Source organism: Aphelocoma coerulescens, chromosome 31 (genome assembly GCF_041296385.1).
Source record: "Aphelocoma coerulescens isolate FSJ_1873_10779 chromosome 31, UR_Acoe_1.0, whole genome shotgun sequence".
NCBI lineage: Eukaryota > Metazoa > Chordata > Aves > Passeriformes > Corvidae > Aphelocoma > Aphelocoma coerulescens.
This window is the reverse complement of record NC_091044.1, coordinates 62,023-85,133: the sequence shown is the minus strand read 5'-3', so window position 1 is coordinate 85,133 and position 23,111 is coordinate 62,023. Positions and strand designations below refer to the sequence as shown.

The following is a 23,111-nucleotide window of genomic DNA, read 5'->3' as shown; positions in this document are numbered from 1 at the left end:
GCCGGGCGCGCGGTGATGACGTCAAAGGCGGGCGGGCGGGCGGGCCTGGAGCGAGGCTGGGGGCGTGGCCTGGCCGTGTCTGGGGCGCGGCCTCACGCGCCGCGGGGCGGGGCTTAACGGGGCGGGGCTTAACGGGGCGGGGCCGTGCAGCCCCCGAGCGGTCCCTTCCGTACGGGCCGCCATGTTGGCTGCACTCCTGGGGGCCGCCATGTTGGCTGCACTCCCGGGGCCGCCATGTTGGCTGCGCTCACGGGGCCGCCATGTTGGCTGCGCTCCCGGGGGCCGCCATGTTGGCTACGCTCACGGGGGCCGCCATGTTGGCTGCGCTCACGGGGCCGCCATGTTGGCACCAACTATACGTTGTCCATGGCGGGGGGGGGGGCACCTTTTAATCAACACTTTCGTGGTTCCACCCAAAACGCCGCCCCCACCTCGCAGGGGGAGCACGACCCCCCCACCCCCACCCCCCCCCAGCCCAGCGCACCCGCAAAGAACCAGGCCTGAGTCGGGCTCCGTTTCGATAGCAAACTGTACTGGGATCCCCCCGTTAGAGCTGTGGGCTGAGCCCGGGGGGGGCCGCGCTGGGGGCCGGGGGGGCCGCATAGCCCCCCCCGGGACCCCCCAGGAAGGGTCCGGCGGGGGGGAAGGGCAGGAGGTGCCCGGACAGGACGAGGGGCCCGAGGGTGAAGAGCGCGGACGGGTCCTCGGGGGGGGGCTGGGGGGGCGCGGGGGGGGGCAGGGGGGGCCCCGCCGAGGTTTCGGGGACCCCCCCGGGGCCGGCGCCCCCCCCCCTGGCGCCGCTTCTTGCCCTTGGCCGAGACCTTTCGGTTGCGGGTCTGGATCCCGTCCTTGCGCATGGTCAGCGGCCGGTTCACCTGGGGGGGGGAAATCGGGGTTCAGGGGGGTCCCAAAACCCGGGGGGAGGGGGCCTGGACCCCCCCCCCCCAATCCCCAGAGAGATCCCACCCCCCCCTTCAACAATGGGGACCCCAAAAATCCGTCCTGACCCCCCCGCGGTGCAGGAGTTGGGGGGTTGGGTGGTCCCAACCTGGGGGGGGAGGGGAGGGGGGTTCAGGGAGGTCCCAAAACCCCGGGGGGAGTCTGGACCCCCCCCCCCCCCCGTGATCCCATCCCCCACCGGCACTGGAGCCCCAGGGGAGCCCCAAAAATTCCATCCCAGTCCCCCCCTGACCCCCCTTGAGCTGAGAAATTGAGGGCTCGGGGGCATTTGGGGGTTTGGGGAGTTCTGGGGAGGTTCTGGGGTGGCTTTGGGGTATTTTGGGGTGTTTTAGGGACATTTTGGGGTATTTTGGGGTGATTTTGGGGTCCCTCACCCGGTGCAGTTGGTAGTAGAGCCCGCAGGCGTTGCAGACGGGGTTTGGGGTGGTTTTGGGGTGTTTTAGGGATATTTTGGGGTCCCTCACCCGGTGCAGTTTGTAGTAGAGCCCGCAGGCGTTGCAGACGGGGTTTGGGGTGGTTTTAGGGTGTTTTAGGGATATTTTGGGGTGTTTTAGGGACATTTTGGGGTATTTTGGGGTGGTTTTGGGGTATTTTCAGGTGGTTTTGGGATATTTTGGGGTGGTTTTGGGGTCCCTCACCCGGTGCAGTTGGTAGTAGAGCCCGCAGGTGTTGCAGACGGGGTTTGGGGTGGGTTTGGGGTGCTTTAGGGATATTTTGGGGTCCCTCACCCGGTGCAGTTTGTAGTAGAGCCCGCAGGCGTTGCAGACGGGGTTTGGGGTGCTTTTGGGGTGCTTTAGGGATATTTTGGGGTCCCTCACCCGGTGCAGTTTGTAGTAGAGCCCGCAGGCGTTGCAGACGGGGTTTGGGGTGGGTTTGGGGTGCTTTAGGGATATTTTGGGGTCCCTCACCCGGTGCAGTTTGTAGTAGAGCCCGCAGGCGTTGCAGACGGGGTTTGGGGTGGTTTTAGGGTGTTTTAGGGATATTTTGGGGTGTTTTAGGGACATTTTGGGGTATTTTGGGGTGGTTTTGGGGTATTTTCAGGTGGTTTTGGGATATTTTGGGGTGGTTTTGGGGTCCCTCACCCGGTGCAGTTGGTAGTAGAGCCCGCAGGCGTTGCAGACGGGGTTTGGGGTATTTTGGGGTGTTTTTGGGACATTTTGGGGTATTTTGGGGTGGTTTGGGGTCCCTCACCCGGTGCAGTTGGTAGTAGAGCCCGCAGGCGTTGCAGACGGGGTTTGGGGTGGGTTTGGGGTGTTTTAGGGATATTTTGGGGTCCCTCACCCGGTGCAGTTTGTAGTAGAGCCCGCAGGCGTTGCAGACGGGGCTTGGGGTGGTTTTGGGGTGCTTTAGGGATATTTTGGGGTCCCTCACCCGGTGCAGTTTGTAGTAGAGCCCGCAGGCGTTGCAGACGGGGTTTGGGGTGGGTTTGGGGTGCTTTAGGGATATTTTGGGGTCCCTCACCCGGTGCAGTTTGTAGTAGAGCCCGCAGGCGTTGCAGACGGGGTTTGGGGTGGTTTTGGGGTGCTTTAGGGATATTTTGGGGTCCCTCACCCGGTGCAGTTTGTAGTAGAGCCCGCAGGCGTTGCAGACGGGGTTTGGGGTGGTTTTGGGGTGCTTTAGGGATATTTTGGGGTCCCTCACCCGGTGCAGTTTGTAGTAGAGCCCGCAGGCGTTGCAGACGGGGTTTGGGGTGGGTTTGGGGTGCTTTAGGGATATTTTGGGGTCCCTCACCCGGTGCAGTTTGTAGTAGAGCCCGCAGGCGTTGCAGACGGGGTTTGGGGTGGGTTTGGGGTGCTTTAGGGATATTTTGGGGTCCCTCACCCGGTGCAGTTTGTAGTAGAGCCCGCAGGCGTTGCAGACGGGGTCCCCGCGGGGGCTGCGCCGCCACAGCGTCGTGGTGCTGGTCTGGCAGTTGCTGCACACGGTGCCCGCGCGTTTGCTCACCAGCTGGGGGGAAACGTGGGGGATTGGGGGGCATTAGGAGAGGTTTGGGGGGGACTTAAAGGGGACTGGGGGGGACTAGAGGGGGTTTGGGATGGATTTGGGGCCGCGAGGATGGGTTTGGGGGGAGTAAAAGGGGATTTGGAAGGGCAAGAAGGGGCTTGGGGGGATTTTGGGGGGTGCGGGGGGGGCCTAGATGGGGATTTGGGAGGGATTGGGGGGCACTACAGGGGGGTCTGGGGGTGTAAGGAGGGGTTTGGGGGTGACTAGAGGGGATTTGGGGGAATTTGGGCGGGACTAGAGGGGATTTGGGGGAGTTTGGGCGGGACTAGAGGGGATTTGGGGGAGTTTGGGGGGGACTAGAGGGGATTTGGGGGAGTTTGGGGGGGACTAGAGGGGATTTGGGGGAGTTTGGGGGGGACTAGAGGGGATTTGGGGGAATTTGGGGGGGACTAGAGGGGATTTGGGGGAATTTGGGCGGGACTAGAGGGGATTTGGGGGAGTTTGGGGGGGACTAGAGGGGATTTGGGGGAATTTGGGCGGGACTAGAGGGGATTTGGGGGAGTTTGGGGGGGACTAGAGGGGATTTGGGGGGGACTAGAGGGGATTTGGGGGAGTTTGGGGGGGACTAGAGGGGATTTGGGGGAGTTTGGGCGGGACTAGAGGGGATTTGGGGGAGTTTGGGGGGGACTAGAGGGGATTTGGGGGAGTTTGGGGGGGACTAGAGGGGATTTGGGGGAATTTGGGCAGGACTAGAGGGGATTTGGGGGAGTTTGGGCGGGACTAGAGGGGATTTGGGGGAATTTGGGGGGGACTAGAGGGGATTTGGGGGAGTTTGGGGGGGACTAGAGGGGATTTGGGGGAGTTTGGGCGGGACTAGAGGGGATTTGGGGGAATTTGGGGGGGACTAGAGGGGATTTGGGGGAGTTTGGGCGGGACTAGAGGGGATTTGGGGGAGTTTGGGCGGGACTAGAGGGGATTTGGGGGAATTTGGGGGGGACTAGAGGGGATTTGGGGGGGACTAGAGGGGATTTGGGGGAGTTTGGGGGGGACTAGAGGGGATTTGGGGGAGTTTGGGGGGGACTAGAGGGGATTTGGGGGAGTTTGGGCGGGACTAGAGGGGATTTGGGAGGGGCTGGGAAGGGCTGGAGGGGGATTTGGGGGTGAGGATTTGAGGGGGTTTAGGGGGAATTTGGGGAGGTTTTGGGGGGAGAAGGGAGGATTTGGGGTGTAAGGAAAGGTTTGGGGAGATTTGGAGAGAGTTGGGGGAACTAAAGGGGGATTTTGGGGGGCTGAGAGGGGTTAGAGGGGAATTTGGGGGGGGCTGGAGGCAGTTTTGGGGTGTAAGGAGGGGATTTGGGGCAATCTGAGGAGATTTGTGGAGGATTGGAGGGAGGAACTGGGGGGGATTTGGGGTGTAAGGAGGGCTCTGGGGGAACTTGGGGGTCCTTGGAGGGGGGTTGGGGTCTCAGGGGTGGTTTTGGGGTCTCGGGGGTGGTTTTGGGGTCGTGGGGGTGGTTTTGGGGTCTCAGGGGTGGTTTTGGGGTCTCGGGGGTGGTTTTGGGATCTCAGGGGTGGTTTGGGGTCCCAGGTGGTGCCTTTGGGGTCTCGGGGGTGGTTTTGGGGTCCCAGGTGGTGCCTGTGGGGTCTCAGGGGTGGTTTGGGGTCCCAGGTGGTGCCTGTGGGGTCTCAGGGGTGGGTTTGGGGTCTCAGAGGTGGTTTGGGGTCCCAGGTGGTGCCTGTGGGGTCTCGGGGGTGGTTTTGGGGTCCCAGGTGGTGCCTTTGGGGTCTCAGGGGTGGGTTTGGGGTCTCAGGGGTGGGTTTGGGGTCCCAGGTGGTGCCTGTGGGATCTCAGGGGTGGGTTTGGGGTCACAGGGGTGGGTTTGGGATCTCAGGGGTGGTTTTGGGGTCTCGGGGGTGGTTTGGGATCTCGGGGGTGGTTTTGGGGTCTCAGGGGTGGTTTGGGGTCCCAGGCGGTGCCTTTGGGGTCTCAGGGGTGGGTTTGGGATCTCAGGGGTGGTTTGGGGTCCCAGGTGGTGCCTGTGGGGTCCCAGGCGGTGCCTGTGGGGTCTCAGGGGTGGTTTGGGGTCCCAGGCGGTGCCTGTGGGGTCTCGGGGGTGGGTTTGGGATCTCGGGGGTGGGTTTGGGGTCTCAGGGGTGGTTTGGGGTCCCAGGTGGTGCCTGTGGGGTCTCAGGGGTGGGTTTGGGGTCTCAGAGGTGGTTTGGGGTCCCAGGTGGTGCCTGTGGGGTCTCGGGGGTGGTTTTGGGGTCCCAGGTGGTGCCTTTGGGGTCTCAGGGGTGGGTTTGGGGTCTCAGGGGTGGGTTTGGGGTCCCAGGGGTGGTTTTGGGGTCTCAGGGGTGGTTTTGGGGTCCCAGGTGGTGCCTGTGGGATCTCAGGGGTGGGTTTGGGGTCACAGGGGTGGGTTTGGGATCTCAGGGGTGGTTTTGGGGTCTCGGGGGTGGTTTGGGATCTCGGGGGTGGTTTTGGGGTCTCAGGGGTGGTTTGGGGTCCCAGGCGGTGCCTTTGGGGTCTCAGGGGTGGGTTTGGGATCTCAGGGGTGGTTTGGGGTCCCAGGTGGTGCCTGTGGGGTCCCAGGCGGTGCCTTTGGGGTCTCAGGGGTGGGTTTGGGGTCTCAGGGGTGGTTTTGGGGTCCCAGGTGGTGTCTGTGGGGTCTCAGGGGTGGTTTGGGGTCCCAGGCGGTGCCTTTGGGGTCTCAGGCGGTGCCTGTGGGGTCCCAGGCGGTGCCTGTGGGGTCTCAGGGGTGGGTTTGGGATCTCGGGGGTGGGTTTGGGGTCTCAGGGGTGGTTTGGGGTCCCAGGTGGTGCCTGTGGGGTCTCAGGGGTGGGTTTGGGGTCTCAGGGGTGGTTTTGGGGTCCCAGGTGGTGTCTGTGGGGTCTCAGGGGTGGTTTGGGGTCCCAGGCGGTGCCTGTGGGGTCCCAGGCGGTGCCTTTGGGGTCCCAGGTGGTGCCTGTGGGGTCTCAGGGGTGGTTTGGGGTCCCAGGTGGTGCCTGTGGGGTCTCAGGGGTGGTTTGGGGTCTCAGGCGGTGCCTTTGGGGTCCCAGGCGGTGCCCGTGGGGTCTCGGGGGTGGGTTTGGGGTCTCAGGGGTGGTTTTGGGGTCCCAGGTGGTGCCCGTGGGGTCTCAGGGGTGGTTTTGGGGTCCCAGGCGGTGCCTTTGGGGTCCCAGGCGGTGCCCGTGGGGTCCCAGGCGGTGCCCGTGGGGTCTCGGGGGTGGTTTGGGGTCCCAGGCGGTGCCTTTGGGGTCCCAGGCGGTGCCTTTGGGGTCCCAGGTGGTGCCCGTGGGGTCTCGGGGGTGGTTTTGGGGTCTCAGGGGTGGTTTGGGGTCTCAGGGGTGGGTTTGGGGTCCCAGGCGGTGCCTTTGGGGTCCCAGGCGGTGCCCGTGGGGTCTCGGGGGTGGGTTTGGGGTCTCAGGGGTGGTTTGGGGTCCCAGGCGGTGCCTGTGGGGTCTCAGGGGTGGGTTTGGGATCTCGGGGGTGGGTTTGGGGTCTCAGGGGTGGTTTTGGGGTCCCAGGCGGTGCCTTTGGGGTCCCAGGCGGTGCCTGTGGGGTCTCGGGGGTGGTTTGGGGTCCCAGGCGGTGCCCGTGGGGTCTCAGGGGTGGTTTGGGGTCCCAGGCGGTGCCCATGGGGCTCACCAGGCGCTTCTTGGGGCGGATGAGGGGCCGGTTGTGCCCGTTGAGGCGGTGGTAGAGCCCGCAGGCGTTGCACAGGTAGTGCCCGGTGCCGTCCCGGCGCCACAGCGGCGTCGCCGTCGCCCCGCAGTTCACGCACTCCCGCGCCTCTGCCCAGTGCGGACCAGTACGGACCAGTAAGGACCAGTATGGACCAGTGTGGACCAGTACGGACCAGTACGGACCAGTAAGGACCAGTATGGACCAGTGCAGACCAGTATAGACCAGTAGGGACCAGTAAGGAGCAGTACGGACCAGTAAGGACCAGCGCGGACCAGTAAGGACCAGTAGGGACCAGTAAGGAGCAGTACGGACCAGTACAGACCAGTACAGACCAGTAAGGAGCAGTAGGGACCAGTAAGGAGCAGTACGGACCAGTAAGGACCAGTGCAGACCAGTATAGACCAGTAGGGACCAGTAAGGAGCAGTACGGACCAGTACGGAGCAGTACAGACCAGTACAGAACAGTAAGGAGCAGTAGGGACCAGTAAGGAGCAGTACGGACCAGTAAGGACCAGTACAGAACAGTAAGGAGCAGTACGGACCAGTACAGACCAGTACAGAACAGTAAGGAGCAGTACGGACCAGTACGGACCAGTACAGACCAGCGCGGACCAGTATGGACCAGTGTGGACCAGTAAGGACCAGTGCGGACCAGTACAGAGGAGTATAGACCAGTAGGGACCAGTACAGAGCAGTACAGAGCAGTACGGAGCAGTACGGAGCAGTAAGGACCAGTGCGGGCCAGTATGGACCAGTACGACCAGTATGGACCAGTAAGGAGCAATGCGGACCAGTAGGGAGCAGTACGGACCAGTAAGGACCAGTACAGACCTATACGGACCAGTAGGGACCAGTAGGGACCAGTGCGGACCAGTAAGGACCAGTAGGGACCAGTAGGGACCAGTACGAACCAGTAGGGACCAGTACGGACCAGTAGGGACCAGTAAGGAGCAGTAGGGACCAGTAGGGAGCAGTACGGACCAGTAAGGACCAGTACAGACCTATACGGACCAGTGCGGACCAGTGCGGACCAGTAAGGACCAGTACGAACCAGTAGGGACCAGTGCGGACCAGTAGGGACCAGTGCGGACCAGTAGGGATCAGTACGGACCAGTAGGGACCAGTACGGACCAGTGCGGACCAGTACGAACCAGTAGGGACCAGTGCGGACCAGTATGGACCAGTAGGGACCAGTAAGGAGCAGTACGGAGCAGTAGGGACCAGTACGGACCAGTAGGGACCAAGAGAAACCCCCCCAGGCCCCTGTAGGGCGATGCCCACCCCCGTGCACACCCCAGTGTCCACCCCCAGTTCTCACACGCAGACCAGTATCGACCAGTACAAACCAGTTTGGACCACTATAAACCAGTATGAAGCAGTAATAACCAGCACAGATCACTATGGGATATCCTGCACCAGTATAAACCAGTATGGGCCAGTACAAACCAGCACAGATCGCTATGGGATATCCTGCACCAGTATAAACCAGTACAAACCAGCACAGATCGCTATGGGATATCCTGCACCAGTATAAACCAGTATAAACCAATATGGGTCAGTACAAACCAGCACAGATCACTATGGGATATCCTGCACCAGTATAAACCAGTACAAGGCAGGACACGGTACTGGGCAGCCCAGCACACACCCCAGCGTGCTCCTCCAGCTCTGCCCAGTACAGCCCAATAGAAACCACTATAAACCAGTAGGGACCAGTATAAACCAGTATAGACCTCTATAAAACAACAGACACCAGTATAAATGAGTATAAACCAGTATAAACCAGTAGCCACTTCTGTAACACAACACTGACCAGCATGCACCAGTACGGCCCAGTATAAACCAGTACAAGCCAACACAGACCAATCTGTGCCCCAGTATGGACCAGTCCAGGCCCCAGTATAAACCAGTACAAGCTCCAGCAAGCTTCCCAGTGCCTCCCAGTGCTCCCAGTCCCTCCCAGTGCCCCCAGTGCTCCCAGTGCCCCCCCAGCCCCTCCCAGTCCCTCCCAGTGCTCCCAGTCCCTCCCAGTCCCTCCCAGTGCCCCCCCAGCCCCCCCTGTCCCCAGTCCCTCCCAGTGCCCCCAGTCCCTCCCAGTTCCTCCCAGTCCCTCCCAGTGCCCCCCAGTTCCTCCCAGTCCCTCCCAGTGCCCCCAGTCCCTCCCAGTGCCGCCCAATCCCTCCCAGTCCCTCCCAGTGCTCCCAGTCACTCCCAGTCCCTCCCAGTGCTCCCAGTCCCTCCCAGTCCCTCCCAGTGCCCCCTGTTGCCAGTCCCTCCCAGTGCTCCCAGTCCCTCCCAGTGCTCCCAGTCCCTCCCAGTGCTCCCAGTGCCCCCAGTCACTCCTACTGCCACCAGTCCCTCCCAGTCCCTCCCAGTGCCCCCTGCCCCCAGTCCCTCCCAGTGCTCCCAGTGCTCCCAGTGCTCCCAGTCCCTCCCAGTGCTCCCAGTGCTCCCAGTGCTCCCAGTCCCTCCCAGTGCTCCCAGTCTCACCGCACGGGGCCGAGGGCGGCGGCAGCAGCGGCCCCGGGGGGGGGGGGCTCCGGGGGGGCTGCAGCAGCTCCAGGAACCGGGGGGGCTCCGGGGGGGGAGGGGTCCAGGAGGGGCCCCCCAGGGACCCCCCCTCAGCCCAGGGGAGCAGGGACAGGCGGCCTGGGGGGACACGGGGCCGAGTGAGGGGGGTACTGGGGATACTGGGGGCACTGGGGGCACTGGGGGCACTGGGGATACTGGGGATACTGGGAACAGTTTGGGGGCACTGGGGGCACTGGGGGTACTGGGGACACTGGGGGCACTGGGGATCCTGGGAACACTGGGGGCACTGGGGATACTGGGAACACTGGGGGCACTGGGGATACTGGGGGCACTGGGGGCACTGGGGACACTGGGGATACTGGGAACAGTTTGGGGGCACTGGGGGCACTGGGGGTACTGGGGACACTGGGGGCACTGGGGATCCTGGGAACACTGGGGGCACTGGGGATACTGGGGATACTGGGGGCACTGGGGGCACTGGGGACAGGGGGGGCACTGGGGACGGGGGGGATACTGGGGATACTGGGGATGGGGGGGAGGGGTACTGGGGGCATTGGGGACAGGGGGGATACTGGGGATACTGGGGGCACTGGGGGCATTGGGGACGGGGGGATACTGGGGGCACTGGGGGCACTGGGGACAGGGGGGACACTGGGGATACTGGGGGCACTGGGGGCATTGGGGACGGGGGGACACTGGGGATACTGGGGGCACTGGGGACAGGGGGGACACTGGGGATACTGGGGGCACTGGGGGCACTGGGGACAGGGGGGACACTGAGGACGGGGCTCGGAGGGGCTCGGGGGGGCTCGGGGGGGCTCAGGGGGGCTCAGGGGGCCATGGGGGAAGGGGCCACGGGGGGGGACACAGGGGCCGGGGGGGGCTCAGCAGGGGGGTCCTGAGGGGACATGGGGGGGTCATTGGGACTTTGGGGGGACAAAGGGGGGCCCTGGCGTGGCTGGGACTTTGGGGGGCACACTGGGCTGGGTGGGTACCTGCGGGGGGGTACGGGGCCAGCAGCCCCCCCGGCTCCAGCCCCTCGGGCCCCCCCAGCCCCAGGAAGGCTCCGGCCTCGTCGGAGAACGGGGGGGGCCCCTCCGGCCCCCCCAACGCCACGAACTCCATGGGGGGCCCCAAAACCCGGCTCGGGGGGGGGCAGGGGCACCTGCGGGAAACCCCCCGAAATCAGCACCCCAAACCCGCAAATCAGCACCCCAAAACCCCCTGAGTGTCCCCCAAATCAGCACCCCAAATCCCCCTGAGTGCCCCCCCAAATCCCCCCAAATCAGCACCCCAAAACCCCAACCCCAAACCCCGAGTGCCCCCCCAAATCAGCACCCCAAAACCCCAACCCCCCCGAGTGCCCCCCGAGTGTCCCCCCAAATCAGCACCCCCAACCCCCCGAGTGCCCCCCAAATCAGCACCCCAAAACCCCAACCCCAAACCCCGAGTGCCCCCCCAAACCAGCACCCTAACCCCCCGAGTGCCCCCCCAAATCAGCACCCCAAAACCCCAACCCCAACCCCCCCTGAGTGCCCCCCCCAGATCAGCACCGTGGGCACCCCAAAACCCCGCACCCCCAGTGTGGCCCCCCCAAAGTCACCCTCGGACCCCAAACCCTCAGGTTCCAAAATAGGGAGGGGAGGGTCCCCAACCCCCGGGGGTCACAGCGCCCCCCCCCCCCCCAAAATAAGCCCCCAGACCCCACAGCGCCCCCCCCCCCCCCAAAATAAGCCCCCAGACCCCCGGGGACCCCCAAACCCCCCAAATCGGGGGGGGGGGTCTCAGCCCCCCAGCTGCCCCCCCAAATCAGCACCCAGAGCCCCTTCCCCCCTCCCTGAGCCCCGGGGGGGCTCTTTGGGGGTCCCGCCCCCCCCGACTCCCCCAAATCCCGGGGGGTCCCTGACCTGGAGCCGTCGTGTCCCTGCTCGGACGGACGGACGGACACAGCGGGGGAGGGGCGGGCCCTGCCTTGGGGCTGGGCGGGGGGGGGAGGGGCTCTGGGACCCCACCCCGGCCTGACCCCCCCCCCCCCTCCAACACCCCAAAAAATTTTAGGGGGGCCCTGAGTGAAGGGGGGGGGTTTGGGGGGCTCTGGGGTCCCAGCCCACCTGACCCTGTGGGAGCCTGGGGGGTTTGGGGGGATTTTGGGGGGAGATTTGGGGAGGTTTTGGGGGATTTTGGGGGTTCGGGGGGGTGGGGGGGGGGCGGTAACGGCCCCGGGCTGCCGGGGGCTGATAAGGCCTTATCTGATTTTGGGGCCCCGGCGGTTGGTTTGGGGGGGCCGGGCGGGGCCGGGGCCCTTTATCAGCCCCGGCCAGAGCGGGGGGACCCCCCCGGGGAGGGCAGGGCCTGCTCCACACGGCACCCCCAGTTCCGGGCTTTTGGCCCCAAACTGGAGCCCGACACCCCCAATTCCGGGCCTCACACCCCAAATTTGGGGCCTGAAACCCCAAATTTGGGCCTGACACCCCCAATTCCAGGCCTGACACCCCAAATTTGGGGCCTGAAACCCGAAATTCCGGGCCTGACACCCCAAATTTGGGCCTGACACCCCCAATTCCGGGCCTGACACCCCAAACTGGGGCCTGACACCCCAAATTCCAGGCCCAACACCCCAAATTTGGGGCCTGAAACTCGAAATTCCGGGCCTGACACCCCAAATTTGGGCCTGACACCCCAAATCCAGGCCCAACACCCCAAATTCCAGGCCTGCTCAACACCCCACATTCCAGGCCTGATACCCCAAATTCCAGGCCTGAGACCCCAAATCCAGGCCCGACATCCCAAATTTGGGGCCCGACACCCCAAATTCCAGGCCTGACACCTAAATTTGGGGGTTTTGGCCCAAAATTCTGAGCCCAACACCCCAAACTCAGGGCCTGACACTCCAAACTTAGGGCCTGACACCCCAAATTTGAGGATTTCGGCCCAAAATTTAGGATTTTCAGCTGATTTTGAGAGGTCCAGCCCAAAATTTGAGAGTTTAAACCCCAAATTTTGAGTTTCAGCCCGAAGTTCAGGATCTTTCAGACTCAAAATTGAGGTTTTCAGCCCCAAATTTTGAGGGTTCCGGCCCCAAATTTGAGGTTTTCAGCCCCGAATTTTGAGGGTTTCGACCCAAAATTCAGGATCTTTCAGCCTCAGATTTGAAGCTTTCAGCCCAAAATTTGGGATTTTCAATCCAAAATGAATTCTTTTGGCACCAAATTTGGGCTTTGAACTGTAAATTTGACATTTTTAGGCCTCTAAATACTCAGAGTGTAACGGGGAAAGAGGTGTTGGGAGCCCCAAAATTGGAGGTTTCAAGGAAAAAAATCAGGATTTTCAGCCTAAAATTTGACAGTTTTGCCCAAAAGTCAGGGTTTTCAGCATGAACTTTGAGGCTTTCAAGTAAAATTTTCAGATTTTCGGCCTAAAGTTCACTTTTTCCAGCAGCAAAATTGGGATTTTGAGCCCCAAATTTGGCATTTTTAGGCCTCAAAGTACCCAAAAAGAGCGTTTTTGAGGGGAAAATGGAGTTGGAAGCCCCAAAATTTGAGGCTTCAGGGAAAAATTCAGGATTTTCAGCCTAAAATTTCAGGTTCTCAAGTAAAAATTTGGGATTTGCAGCCTCAAGTTCACTTTTTTCAGCATCAAAATGTGGATTTTGAACTGCAGATTTGGCATTTTTAGGCCTGGAGCTCCTCAGAATGCATTTGAAAGAAATACGGAGCTGGGAGCCCCAAATTTTGAAGTTTCAGGGTAAAATCCAGGATTTTCAACCAAAAATTTGAGCTCTTCAAACCAAAATTCAGGACTTTCAGCCTAAAATTTGAGGTTTCAGGGTAAAATTCAGCATTTTCAGCCAAAATTGGGGATTTTCAGCCTGAAATTCACCATTCTGGCATCAAAATTGAGATTTTTCAGCCTTAATTCCACTGTTTTGGCAACGAGCCAGTGAATTTCAGCCCCAAATTTGACATTTATTGGCCTAAAAATTGGCATTTTCAGGAAGAAATGGAGCTGAGCGCCCCAAAATTGGGTGTTTTAACCCCAAAATCAGGCAGTTCAACCTAAAATTGCTATTTTCAGTCCCTAACTGGGGGTTTCAGTCACCAAACTGAGAATTTTCACCTTAATAGCCGGACTTTGATATTTTTTGGTCCAAAAGTCTCTTTTTTGGCACCAAAATCAGCCTTTTTACTCCAAATTTGGCATTTTCAGCCCCAAAACTGGAGGTTTGCAACCCCAAATTGGAATTTTCAGCCTGGAAGTTCCATTATTGACCCCAAAACCGGGACTTTTCAGCTCAAAATTACAACTTTCAACCCATAACTGGGGATCTTGACCCAAAATTAGGAATCCCAACCCAAAATTGGGACGTTTAAGCTGAATTTGGCATTATGGAAATAAAACTGAAACTTTTCACTCTAAAACCGGGGATTTGCAACCTAAAATTGGGCATTTTCTACCAAAACTCGGGAATTTTCAGCCCAAAACTGAAGATTTTCAGCCCCACATTTCCAAAATGAGTTTTTTCCCCCCAAATCTGCTGCCCTCACCGGGCATTTGGGTTCAAATCCAGCGGTTTCAGGTCCAGTCTGTGCATTTCTCATCTCTCGCCGCGTTGCCAGCCCCAAATCCGACATTTTCGGCCCCAAATCCGACGTTTTCGGCCCCAAATCCGACATTTTCGGCCCCAAATCCGACGTTTTTGGCCCCAAATCTGACGCTTTCGTCCCCAATCCGACATTTTCAGCCCCAAATCCGACGTTTTCGGCCCCAATCCGACGTTTTCAGCCCCAAATCCGACATTTTCAGCCCCAAATCCGACGTTTTTGGCCCCAAATCTGACGCTTTCGGCCCCAATCCGACATTTTCGGCCCCAAATCCGACGTTTTTGGCCCCAATCCGACGTTTTTGGCCCCAAATCCGGCATTTTCGGCCCCAAATCCGACGTTTTTGGCCCCAATCCGACGTTTTTGGCCCCAAATCCGGCATTTTCGGCCCCAAATCCGACATTTTCAGCCCCAAATCCGACGTTTTCGGCCCCAAATCCGACGTTTTCGGCCCCAAATCCGACGTTTTTGGGTTGAATTTCCCCATTTTCGCTGCTCCCGGCGCTGCTTTGGTGCTTGGGGGGGGCTGGGAGGGGTCCAGGGGTCTGGGGTCCCCCCAAATCCGGGGGTCTGGGTGCCCCCCCCGAAATTAAGGGGGTCCCAGAGCACCCCTGGGGGCTCAAAGGGGGTCCCTCAGGGTGGGGAGGGGTCCCAGAGCTCCCCGGGGTCCCCCAGGCTGCGGGGGGAGGGGCAGTGGGGGTCCCAGAGACCCCCGGGGGGGCTCATCAAGGGTCCCCTGAAATGGGATGGGGGGGTCAGTGGGGGTCTCCTCGGGGTCCCCCATTAAGGGGGGGTCAGTGGGGGTCTCCTGGGGGTCCCCCATTAAGGGGGCGTCAGTGGGGGTCAGTGGGGGTCTCCTGGGGGTGCCCCATTATGGGGGTGTCAGTGGGGGTCCCCCAGCATGGGGGGGGTCAGTGGGGGTCTCCTGTGGATCCCCCACCACGGGGGGGGGGGTCAGTGGGGGTCACTGGGGGTCTCCCGGGGGTCCCCCATTATGGGGGGGTCAGTGGGGGTCCCCCAACACAGGGGGGGGGTCAGTGGGGGTCAGTGGGGATCTCCCAGGGGTCCCCCATTAAGGGGGGGTCAGTGGGGGTCAGTGGGGGTCTCCCATGGATTCCCCACCACGGGGGGGGGGTCAGTGGGGGCCCCCCAGCACGGGGGGGGTCAGTGGGGGTCAGTGGGGGTCTCCCGGGGGTCCCCCATTATGGGGGGGTCAGTGGGGGTCTCCGGGGGGGTCCCCCATTACAGGGGGGTCAGTGGGGGTCTCCCAGGGGTCCCCCATTACGGGGGGGGGTCAGTGGGGGTCAGTGGGGGTCTCCCAGGGGTCCCCCATTATGGGGGGGTCAGTGGGGGTCAGTGGGGGTCTCCCGGGGGTCCCCCATTACGGGGAGGGGTCTCAGGGCCGCGCGGGGGGGCAGCTCCAGGGCCGTGTCCAGGCTGAAGTCGGGGGGCTGCCGGGGCCCCCCCGGGGGTGGGGGCGGGGTCAGCTCCTGGGGGCCGAAGAAGAAGGGGTGCAGCAGGGCCTGGGGGGAGGGGAGCACTCAGGGGGGGCAGGACCCCCCCCCAAAATGGGGAAAGGAGGGGGAGCTGAGTGACCCCCCCCAGTGAGGGTCCTGGGGCTGCCAATCCCTGAGACCCCCCCCAAACACACCTGGGACCCCCCCAACACACCTGGGCACCTCCTGGTACCTCTGGGACCCCCAAATCCCTGGGACCCCCCCCAAACCCACCTGGACCCCCCCCCCCCCCCGAGCCCCCCCAGCCCCCCGGGACCTCCAGACTCCCCAAATCCCCTCAAATCTCCCCAAACCCCCCCAAGGTCTCACCTGGTACCTGAGCAGGGCAGATGTGGGGCTGCAGCCAGGAGCACCCCGGAACCCCAAACCCCTCTGGGACCCCCAAACCCCCCCAGGACCCCCCCAAATCCCTCTGGGAACCCCCAAACCCCCTCAGGACCCCCCCCAAATCCCTCTGGGAACCCCCAAACCTCCCCAGGACCCCCCCAAATCCCTCTGGGACCCCCAAACCCCCCCAGAACCCCCCCAAATCCCTCTGGGACCCCCAAACCCCCCCAGGACCCCCCCAAATCCCTCTGGGACCCCCCAAACCCCCCCAGGACCCCCCCAAATCCCTCTGGGACCCCCAAACCCCCCCAGGAGCCCCCCAAATCCCTCTGGGACCCCCAAACCCCCCCAGGAGCCCCCAATGTCCCCCCCAGGACCCCCCAGTGCCCCCGTCCCTCACCTGGTGCGCCCGGGGCTGCAGCGGGTGCTGCAGCAGGGCTGATCCGGGGCTCCATTGGGGGTACCCTGGGACCCCCAAAACCCCTCTGGGACCCCCCCAAACCCCTCTGGGACCCCCCAAATCCCCCCCAGGAGCCCCCAACCCCCCCCCAGTGCCCCCCTGCCCCTCACCTGGTGCACCTGGGGCTGCATCAGGCACCGCAGCGGGGCTGATCCGGGGCTCCATCGGGGGTACCCTGGGACCCCCAAAACCCCTCTGGGACCCCCAGAACCTCTCTGAGACCCCCCAAACCCCGCTGGGACCCCCCAAAACCCCACCAGGATCCCCCAATGCCCCCCTGCCCCTCACCTGGTGCGCCTGGGGCTGCAGTGGGCACCGCGGCGGGGCTGATCCGGGGCTCCATTGAGGGTACCCTGGGAACCCCAAAACACCTCTGGGACCCCCAAACCCCCTCTGGGACCCCCAAACCCCCCCCAGGGCCCCCCAATGTCCCCCCCAGGGCCCCCCTGTCCCTCACCTGGAGCACCTGGGGCTGCAGCAGGCGCCACAGCGGGGCTGATCCGGGGCTCCATCGGGGGTATCCTGGGACCCCCAAAACCCCTCTGGGACCCCCCCAAACCCCTCTGGGACCCCCCAAATCTCCCCCAGGAGCCCCCAACGCCCCCCCAGTGCCCTCCTGCCACTCACCTGGAGCACCTGAGGCTGCATCAGGCACCGCAGCGGGGCTCCATCGGGGGCTCCATTGGGGGTACCCTGGGACCCCCAAAACCCCTCTGGGACCCCCAGAACCTCTCTGAGACCCCCCAAACCCCGCTGGGACCCCCCAAAACCCCCCCAGGACCCTCCATTGCCCCCCTGCCCCTCACCTGGTGCGCCTGGGGCTGCATCAGGCACCGCAGCGGAGCTGATCCGGGGCTCCATTGAGGGTACCCTGGGAACCCCAAAACCCCTCTGGGACCCCCAAACCCCCCCAGGGCCCCCCAATGTCCCCCCCAGGACCCCCCTGTCCCTCACCTGGTGCACCTGGGGCTGCAGCAGGCGCCACAGCGGGGCTGATCCGGGGCTCCATCGGGGGTATCCTGGGAACCCCAAAACCCCTCTGGGACCCCCCCAAACCCCTCTGGGACCCCCCAAATCCCCCCCAGGAGCCCCCAACCCCCCCCCAGTGCCCCCCTGCCACTCACCTGGAGCACCTGGGGCTGCATCAGGCACCGCAGCGGGGCTGATCCGGGGCTCCATCGGGGGTACCCTGGGACCCCCAAAACCCCTCTGGGACCCCCAGAACCTCTCTGAGACCCCCCAAACCCCGCTGGGACCCCCCAAAACCCCCCCAGGACCCTCCAATGCCCCCCTGCCCCTCACCTGGTGCGCCTGGGACTGCCGTGGGCACCGCGGCGGGGCTGATCCGGGGCTCCATCGGGGGTACCCTGGGACCCCCAAAACCCCTCTGGGACCCCCCCAAACCCCCCAGTGCCCCCCCTGCCCTCACCTGGTGTGCCCGGGGCCGCAGGCGGGCGCGGTAGCGCAGCAGCCGCCGCAGCAGATCCAGCGCGGCCGCGTCGGCGCCCGGCACCAGCAGCTCCAGCGGCGGCGGCGGCTGCGGCCGGAACCGCAGCTTCGGGAAGTCCGGCAGCTCCGCCAGCTCCTGCGGCGGGACGGACCAGTATAAACCAGTGTCAACCAGTATAAACCAGTATGGACCAGTATAAAGCAATATAGACCTGGTCACACCCATAGAAACCGCTGTAGGCTGCCTGACAGCTCCCAGAGCACCCCAAGATGGCCCAGGGCATTCCGGGGGTTTCCCAGTATGTCCCAGTGTACCCCAGTAACCTCCTAGTATGTTCCAGTAGCTCCTAGTACCTCCCCAGTTCCTCCCAGTACCTCCCAGTAAACCTCAATGCTCTCCAAGAAAATACCAGTATCTCGCAACACGCTGTTGGGGTTTCCCAGTAGCTCCCAGTACAACCCAGTAGCTCCCAGTACAACCCAGTAGCTCCCAGTAATTCCCCAGGAACCCCCAGTGCTCCCTAGAAAGACCCCAGTAACACCCAGCACGTTCCAACTGCTGCCCCGTAGCTCCCAGCAGCCAACCAGTTTCTCCCAGTGGGCCCCCCAGTAACCCTCAACCCTCTTTAGAAACATCCCAGTAACCCCCAGTGCACTTCCAGCATTTCCCAGTATCTCCCAGTACATCCCAGACGCCCCAGTTTCTCCCACTAGTCCCCCCCCAATAACTCTCAATCCTCCCCAGCAACACCCCAGTATCTCCCAGTAACCCCCAGTATGCCTCCATCACATCACACCATGTCCTGAGAGCTTCCCGGTACACCCCAGTATGGCCCAGTAGCCTCCCAGTAACCCCAAATGCACCCTTGCACCATTCCAGCACCCTCCAACACCTTCCTGAGGTTTCCCAGTATCTCCCAATAACCACTAGTATGAACCAGTGCCCCCAGTGCTCCCAGTGCTCCCAGTACTCCCAGTGCCTCCCAGTGCTCCCAGTCCCTCCCAGAGCTCCCAGTGCCCCCCAGTGCCTCCCAGTGTCCCTCACTCCCTCCCCCAGTGCTCCCAGTGCCCCCAGTACTCCCCGGTGTCCCCAGTCCCTCCCAGTGTCCCTCACTCCCTCCCCCAGTGCTCCCAGTGCTCCCAGTGTCCCCAGTCCCTCCCAGTGCCCCTCACTGCCTCCCCCAGTGCTCCCAGTGCTCCCAGTGCCCCTCACTGCCTCCCCCAGTGCCCCTCACTGCCTCCCCCAGTTCTCCCAGTGCTCCCAGTGCCCCCAGTGCTCCCCGGTGTCCCCAGTCCCTCCCAGTGCCCCTCCCTGCCTCCCCCAGTGCTCCCAGTGCTCCCCAGTGTCCCCAGTCCCTCCCAGTGCCCCTCACTGCCTCCTCCAGTGCTCCCAGTGCCCCCAGTGCTCCCAGCGCCTCCCAGTGCCCCCAGTCCCTCCCAGTGCCCCTCACTCCCTCCCCCAGTGCTCCCAGTGCCCCCAGTGCTCCCAGTGTCCCCAATCCCTCCCAGTGTCCCCAGTCCCTCCCAGTGCCCCTCCCTGCCTCCCCCAGTGCTCTCAGTGCTCCCCAGTGTCCCCAGCCCCTCCCAGTGCCCCTCACTGCCTCCCCCAGTGCTCCCAGTGCTCCCAGTGTCCCCAGTCCCTCCCAGTGCCCCTCACTGCCTCCCCCAGTGCTCCCAGTGCTCCCAGTGCCCCCAGTGCTCCCCGGTGTCCCCAGTCCCTCCCAGTGCCCCTCACTCCCTCCCCCAGTGCTCCCAGTGCTCCCCGGTGTCCCCAGTCCCTCCCAGTGCCCCTCCCTCCCTCCCCCAGTGCTCCCAGTACCGGCCAGTCGCGGGGGCTGGGGGTGCCCAGGCCCCTGAGCACGCAGCAGAGCTGCTCGATGTCGTTCTCCCCCGGGAACAGCGGCGACAGCGTCAGCAGCTCCCCAAAAATGCAGCCCACGGCCCTGGGGGGACCCCGAGATGCCAGAGAGACCCCCCCAAAATCTGGTGGGGCCCTGATGTTTGGGAAGCACCCAAAGATCCAGCAGAGGAACCCAGAAATGGGGAACCCCCGGCACCCAACAGGAGGGACCCCAAAACGCAGGGGGACCCCGCCAAAAATCCCGGGGGGGCACCCAGGCACCAAAGGGAGCCCCAGAATCCCAGAGTGGGGGGACCGAGGAGTCTGGGGGGGATCTACAAAGCCAAAAGGGGGCACCCCAAGATCAAGCAGGGCTGGACAGGGGGTGAGTGGGGACCCCAAGACCCTGGGAAGGACCCCAAAATCCCGGGGGGGCCCCCCCACAGCGGGGACTCACCACAGATCCACGCCCTCGTCGTAGTGCCGGGCGCCGTAGAGCAGCTCGGGGGCTCGGTACCACCTGGAAAAGGGGGGGAGGGGGGTCCTCGGCTTCTGGGAGGGCACCCCGACATCCCGGGGAGGGGACACCCCAAAAGCCGGTACCTGGTGGCCACCTGGTGGCTGTAGGGGCGCCCCGGGGGGGGGGCCCAGCACCCGCGCCAGCCCAAAATCCGCCAGCTTGAGGCGCCCGGCGCTGTCCAGCAGCAGATTGGCTGGTTTGAGGTCCTGCACCCCAAAATCGGGGTCACGGGGGGCCCCCCGAGACTCGGGGTACCCCCCCAGTAACCCCCCAGTGTGCCCCAAACTGGGAACGGGGTCCTGCTGCACCCACATGCTGGAGATCGCCGCCCTGGTTTTGGGGTGCCCCCCTCGATCTTGAGGTGCTCCTGAATTTCTTGGGGTGTCCCCAACACCCGCGATCCCTCTGCAGATTTTGGGGTCCCTCTGAGGTCTTGGTGGCCACCCTCCTGTTGGGGTGTCCCACAGCTGCCTGAGTGCCCCCCCCCCGATTTTGGGGTCCCCCCCTGCCTGGGTGTCCCCCCCAATTTTGGGGTACTCACACGGGGCAGGAGGTGCTGCTGGTGCCTCCCCCCATTTCTGGAGTCCCCAGACACCCCTTCCCCCCCAGTTTCTGGGTGCTCCCCCAGTTTTGGGCATCCCACCTGCAGAATTTTGGGGTTCTCAGGTAGTGTGGGAGGTGCTGCTGGAGCCTTACCCCCCCAGTTTCAGGGTTCCCTCCCCTATTTTTGGGGTCCTCCCCAATTTCGGGGATCATCCTGTATAGGAAGCAGTGGCCGTGCCCCCCAGTTCCTGTTCCCCCCCCGTTTTTGGGGTGTCCCCCCCTGTTCTCGGGGCGCTCACCCGGTGCAGCAGGCGGTGCCCGTGTCCCCCCCTGTTTTTGGGGTCCCCCCTGTTCTCGGGGTGCTCACCCGGTGCAGCAGGCGGTGCCCGTGTCCCATTCCCCCCCGTTTTTGGGGTCCCCCCCATTCTCGGGGTGCTCACCCGGTGCAGCAGGAAGTGCCCGTGTCCCATCCCCCCCTGTTTTTGGGGTGTCCCCCCCCATTCTCGGGGTGCTCACCCGGTGCAGCAGGCGGTGCCCGTGTCCCATCCCCCCCCCCGTTTTTGGGGTCCCCCCCGTTCTCGGGGCGCTCACCCGGTGCAGCAGGCGGTGCCCGTGTCCCATCCCCCCCCCGTTTTTGGGGTCCCCCCCGTTCTCGGGGTGCTCACCCGGTGCAGCAGGCGGTGCCCGTGTCCCATCCCCCCCCGTTTTTGGGGTCCCCCCCCGTTCTCGGGGTGCTCACCCGGTGCAGCAGGCGGTGCCCGTGTCCCATCCCCCCCCGTTTTTGGGGTCCCCCCCCATTCTCGGGGTGCTCACCCGGTGCAGCAGGCGGTGCCGGTGGACGTGGCCCAGCCCCCGCAGGGTCATGGCGAGCAGGGCCCGCACGCGGGGCGGGGGCAGCGGGGCGGGGGCCGCGCGCAGGAGCCCCCCCAGGTCCCCCACGAGCAGCTCCAGAGCCAGAACCACGGCGGGACCCTGAGCGAAGGCGGCCCGGAGCCGGATCACCTGTGGGACAGCAAAGGGACAGCAACGGGGACAGCAATGGGACAGCAATGGGGCAGCAATGGGGACAGCAATGGGGACAGCAGTGGGGACAGCAAAGGGACATCAGTAGGGACAGCAATGGGACAGCAATGGGGACAGCAACGGGGACAGCAATGGAGACAGCAATGGGACAGCAATGGGGACAGCAAAGGGGACAGCAAAGGGGACAGCAATGGGGACAGCAATGGGGACAGCAATGGGGACAGCAAAGGGGACAGCAAAGGGGACAGCAGTGGGGACAGCAGTGGGGACAGCAAAGGGGACAGCAATGGGGACAGCAATGGGGACAGCAATGGGGACAGCAAAGGGGACAGCAATGGGGACAGCAATGGGACAGCAATGGGACAGCAGTGGGGACAGCAGTGGGACAGCAATGGGACAGCAATGGGGACAGCAAAGGGGACAGGAAAGGGGACATCAGTAGGGACAGCAACAGGGACAGCAATGGGGACAGCAATGGGGACATCAGTGGGGACAGCGGCGGGGACATCAAAGGGGACATCAGTCGGGACAGCAGTGGGGACATCAGTATGGACATCAATGAGGACATTAATGGGGACATCACTGGCGTCAGCAGCAGGGACAGCAGTGGGGACAGCGGGGACGGAGCCACCTGGGGGGGACACCGCGATTGGAGCCCGATAAGCGTCGGGGAGGACATCGAGGGCAGATTGAAACTGGGGGGGACACGGGGGCGTCACAGGGACCCCGCGACGGGAATACAGGGGGGACGGGGGGGACACAGGGGGGACACCAGGAGCAGAGGGGACCCTGAAACTGGGGGCAGTTTGGGGGGCACAGGGCGCTCCTGGGGGCGGCGGGGGTCACCCGGGGTTTTGGGGGCAGGGGCCGCTCATGTGAAGGTCCGGGGGGTCTGGGGGGGCATCAGGGTTTCGGGGGTCCCCCGAGGTCCGGGGGTCTCTCACATGGGGGTGCTCCTCGATCTCCCGCAGGGCCTTGATCTCGCGCAGGGTCTGGGGGGGGACCCCGTCCTCGGGGCGCCGCAGCGGCACCTTCTTGAGGGCCACCAGCTCCCCGGTCTGAGGGGGGACACGGGGCTTTGGGGGGCTCTGGGGGGGCCCGCGCCCCCCGCTCCCCCCCGCACGGGCCGCACCCAGCGCTCGGGGCCGAAAGGCCGCGGCACCCCCGGCCCCACAGCCCCACAGCCTCACGGCCCCACAGCCCGGCCCCCACAGCCCGGCCCCCACAGCCCCACGGCCCCACAGCCCCACAGCCCGGCCCCACAGCCCCACGGCCCCACAGCCCGGCCCCCACAGCCCGGCCCCCACAGCCCCACGGCCCCACGGCCCCACGGCCCCACGGCCCCACAGCCCGGCCCCCACAGCCCCACGGCCCGGCCCCACCTCCCGGTCCTTGGCTTTGAAGACGACGCCGTGCGCGCCCTCGCCGATGCGGCCCAGCACGATGTACCGCTCCATAGCGGGGCCACCGGCCCGGCGCGGGGCATTGTGGGCCGGGGTCGGGCCTCCACCGGCCCACAATTCCCCGCGCAGCCCCCGCGGCATCTGGTTGCCATGGCGACAGGCCCCGCCCCTGACAACCGGCCCCTCGCAACAGCCAATCACCGCCGCTCTATGCAATTGGGCCCCGCCCCTAGCAACGCACTCCCCGGCAACAGGCCCCGCCCCTAAACAACCATCCACGGCTTTCTAACAACAAACCCCGCCC

The 23,111-nt window shown here is 64.0% G+C and overlaps 2 protein-coding genes across 2 annotated transcripts; both read right to left on the bottom strand.

Moving 5' to 3' along the window:
* Nucleotides 1-511: 511 nt before the first annotated feature.
* Nucleotides 512-14,572, bottom strand: GATA1 (GATA binding protein 1). The gene is given in 7 exon segments (XM_068998247.1): nt 512-790; nt 792-875; nt 2,782-2,907; nt 6,554-6,699; nt 9,083-9,241; nt 10,120-10,289; nt 13,669-14,572. Coding segments are annotated over 7 exon segments (975 nt in total). The 5' UTR covers nt 13,716-14,572; the 3' UTR covers nt 512-547.
* A 316-nt stretch (nt 14,573-14,888) lies between these two features.
* Nucleotides 14,889-22,924, bottom strand: CDK20 (cyclin dependent kinase 20). Its single transcript, XM_068998194.1, is given in 9 exon segments — nt 14,889-15,248; nt 17,459-17,614; nt 19,298-19,421; nt 19,776-19,838; nt 19,922-19,962; nt 19,964-20,044; nt 21,195-21,383; nt 22,349-22,462; nt 22,787-22,924. Coding segments are annotated over 9 exon segments (1,023 nt in total). The 5' UTR covers nt 22,862-22,924; the 3' UTR covers nt 14,889-15,068.
* Between the last annotated feature and the right edge of the window lie 187 nt (nt 22,925-23,111).